The 3,514-nt window shown below is 32.3% G+C and overlaps 1 protein-coding gene across 1 annotated transcript in view; it reads right to left on the bottom strand.

Moving 5' to 3' along the window:
* Positions 1-3,514, bottom strand: part of LOC106475530 — a 20,599-nt gene that overhangs the window by 4,335 nt on the left and 12,750 nt on the right. Inside the window, exon 3 of the mRNA XM_013936207.2 lies at positions 2,911-3,033. Within this exon, the coding sequence (XP_013791661.1) occupies positions 2,911-3,033 (123 nt within the window). The remainder of the gene's footprint in view (positions 1-2,910; positions 3,034-3,514) is intronic.

Genomic DNA, 3,514 nt, shown 5'->3' with positions numbered 1-3,514 from the left:
AAACACCATCCAACGACGTACCTAGGTAATGTATGTACATGTACAATACACAACATCCAACAACGTACCTAGGTAATGTATGTACATGTACAATACACAACATCCAACAACGTACATAGGTAATGTATGTACATGTATAATAAACACCATCAACAAGGTACCTAGGTAATGAATGTACAAATATAATAAACACCATCCAGCAATGTGCCTAGGCAATGTATGCACGTGTAAAATAAACACCATCCAACAACGTACCTAGGTAATGTATGTGCATGTATAATAAACATCCAACAACGTACCTAGGTAATTTATGTACATGTATAATAAACACCATCCAACAACGTTCCTAGGTAATGTATGTACATGTATAATAAACACAATCCAACAACGCACCAAGGTAATGTATGTACATATATAATAAACACCATCCAACGACGTACCTAGGTAATGTATGTACATGTACAATACACAACATCCAACAACGTACCTAGGTAATGTATGTACATGTATAATAAACACCATCCAACAACGTAAATAGGTAATGTATGTGCATGTATAATAAACACTATCCAATAACGTACCTAGGTAATGTATGTACATGTATAATAAACACCATCCAACAAGGTACATAGGTAATGTATGTGCATGTATAATAAACACTATCCAATAACGTAACTAGGTAATGTATGTACATGTATAATAAATACCATCAACAAGGTACCTAGGTAATGTAGGTACATGTATAATATACACCATCCAACAACACCCTGAAATAGGGCACATTTTCCCTTTTAATTAGACTTTTAAAGGCACGAGTGATGAATCAATTGAATGAGTGAATTACTGTATTACCTTCCACAATGCATGGTATGAAATTAGCACTTAATGAGGTCTTTAGGGATTTAATAACAAAAGAAAGAAAAAGGGAAAGATGTATTTTTTATGTATTTTAATAGATCTAGAAAGGTTGTATTTATAACTAAGTTCTAAATACAGTGAGCTTCTAACTGTAATAATTATTGATTATCTATTATTGGCTTGTAATTCCTATTTAAAGAAACACTAAATTTCTGTAAAACGTACTTCAAGAGGTAATGATAACATCGTTTACACTAGAATTATTTTTAATTACTACTAGTTATTAATAATACTTATAAAAGCAGATACTCAGTTTTAAACTATGTCACCTCAGGGGAAGTTGTTGACACCATTGTTTTGTTTTTTGAGTTATCATGTAATAAAAAAGAAGCAGAAGAAATAACAACAAGAAATTTAAACTTTTTGCTATGATATTTACAGACATTCTTAGAACTTGTGACTCAGTCATTACATAGATGTTGTTATGAAAGGAAACACTATATAGTATTGTGAAGTTGTGATGGCCTATTGAGGAGATATTTAAAATAACATTTCAATGAACAATTCGAGCCATCCCTACATAGGAAGTGCTACCGCCTGTTTGATACTGGAATAGATGGTGTAGAGTTAACATATTAGGAGGGGGGGTCACATATAAATGTGTAGTATTAACATATTGGTATAGACGTTGTAGTGTTAGCATACTGGTATAGATGTTGTAGTGTTAACATATTAGGAGGTGGGGTCATATATAAATGTGTAGTATTAACATATTGGTATAGACGTTGTAGTGTTAGCATACTGGTATAGATGTTGTAGTGTTAGCATACTGGTATAGATGTTGTACTGTTAACATATGGGGATTATATATGGATGTGTAGTGTTAACATATTGGTATAGATGTTATAGTATTAACATATGGGGAGTCATATATAGATGTGGTGTTAACATATTGGTATAGATGTTATAGTATTAACATATGGGGAGTCATATATAGATGTGGTGTTAACATATTGGTATAGATGTTGTAGTGTTGACATATGGAGGGTCATATATATGGATGTGTAGTTTTATTTTTATCATGTCTCAATAAACCATCTATAAACATTTAGAAAGGATATTGAATTCAGTCTGGGCAACTTTAGTGGTAAGTAAACATAGGTGATATTTGACCATTTGTACACTTAGGTTAAGACTGTAGGGTGTATTCTCGGGTTAAATAATTGGTGTATTGGGTGGCCTTCTTATGCTAAAGATGTAGAGATTTAGGGTAGTAGCAATTGAGAAAGAATTCATTCATTTCTTAAGATTTTGACTCGTGATCATTTTCCAGCACAGTATTAGCAACTGGAGTATATGGAGCGGATGAGAAGAGTTGTAGATGCAGATAAACGATGGTCTCCAATGGAAATGTGAATATCTGAAAAAGGTAAAGTCGTTGAGAAAACTGTCCATAGGATGGTAAGCGCGATGTGGAAATGGGGAACAAATTGTAAAAAACTTCTTTAAATCACATAAGGGCGTGTTAGCCGCACCAACAATGAAATCAGTATAATGTTTATGAAAAGTTGGAAATGTTCCTTGACAGATGGAAAAAATTAATTTTCTATATATCAAATAATGAAGTATAAGAAGGCTCTCTTAACACCCAAAGCAACAACTTTTATACGTTGATAAAACTTGCCATTATAGAAACCGTTCATGGTTAATACAAGTTCAGCATGAGTAGTTCATGAATTATGAAACTGTATCATCAACAGCCAAACCTTTAGTCTTAAAATGGTTGTTTTGTGGGCTAATTGTCCCATCTGAAGGTTACTGGTAGTATTTACCTTTATATTGGGTGTACTTATGTTAAAACAGAAGGTTATTTTCGCTATATACCAAATCTAAAAGTTTAAATGTATAATTAACCCTGTGTAGTTAACAAAGCAAAACTTAATCCATGTGTCACAGGAAGTACAACAACGAAACACAAGATGGCACCAAGAAATCACAAAAAACAAAACATTTAAAATGTAAACTATCTGTGTTTAAAAAACAAATTCTTACCTAAGTGTTGTAGTTGATCTTTGCTCTGAAAGGTCGAAAAACAATCTTGCAGTTGATCAACTAGCCGCTTGGAGTCGTCATCGTTTGTATTTAGTACTAAATATGTCATAAACGGAAACTGACCTACAGGACAATTAAACATTTTAATTTTAAATCCAAACTCACATTAATCAACAGCTTGAAACAACTTATTCTAAAGTATAACTTGTCAGTTAATATAGTTAGATGGGTAAATGAACACTGTTAGAATAACCTTCATTTTCATTTAATATAGTTAAACCAACCTTTAACATGGGTTATCTAACATAAAATAACCTACTGTCTCAGTTAACATAGTTAAACCAACCTTTTACATTGGTTATATAACATAGAATAACCTACTGTCTCAGTTAACATAGTTAAACTGACCTTTTACATGGGTTATCTAACATAGAGTAACCTACTGTTTCAGTTAACATAGTTAAACCGACCTTTTACATGGGTATTCTAACATAAAATAACCTGTTGTCTCAGTTAACATAGTTAAACCGACCTTTAACATGAGTTACCTAACAGAGAATAACCTACTGTCTCAGTTAACATAGTTAAACCGACCTTTTACATG

This window comes from Limulus polyphemus, unplaced genomic scaffold (genome assembly GCF_000517525.1).
Source record: "Limulus polyphemus unplaced genomic scaffold, Limulus_polyphemus-2.1.2 Scaffold8729, whole genome shotgun sequence".
Classification (NCBI taxonomy): domain Eukaryota; kingdom Metazoa; phylum Arthropoda; class Merostomata; order Xiphosura; family Limulidae; genus Limulus; species Limulus polyphemus.
Note: the sequence above shows the minus strand (reverse complement) of the source record. Positions and strands in the feature narration are given on the sequence as shown.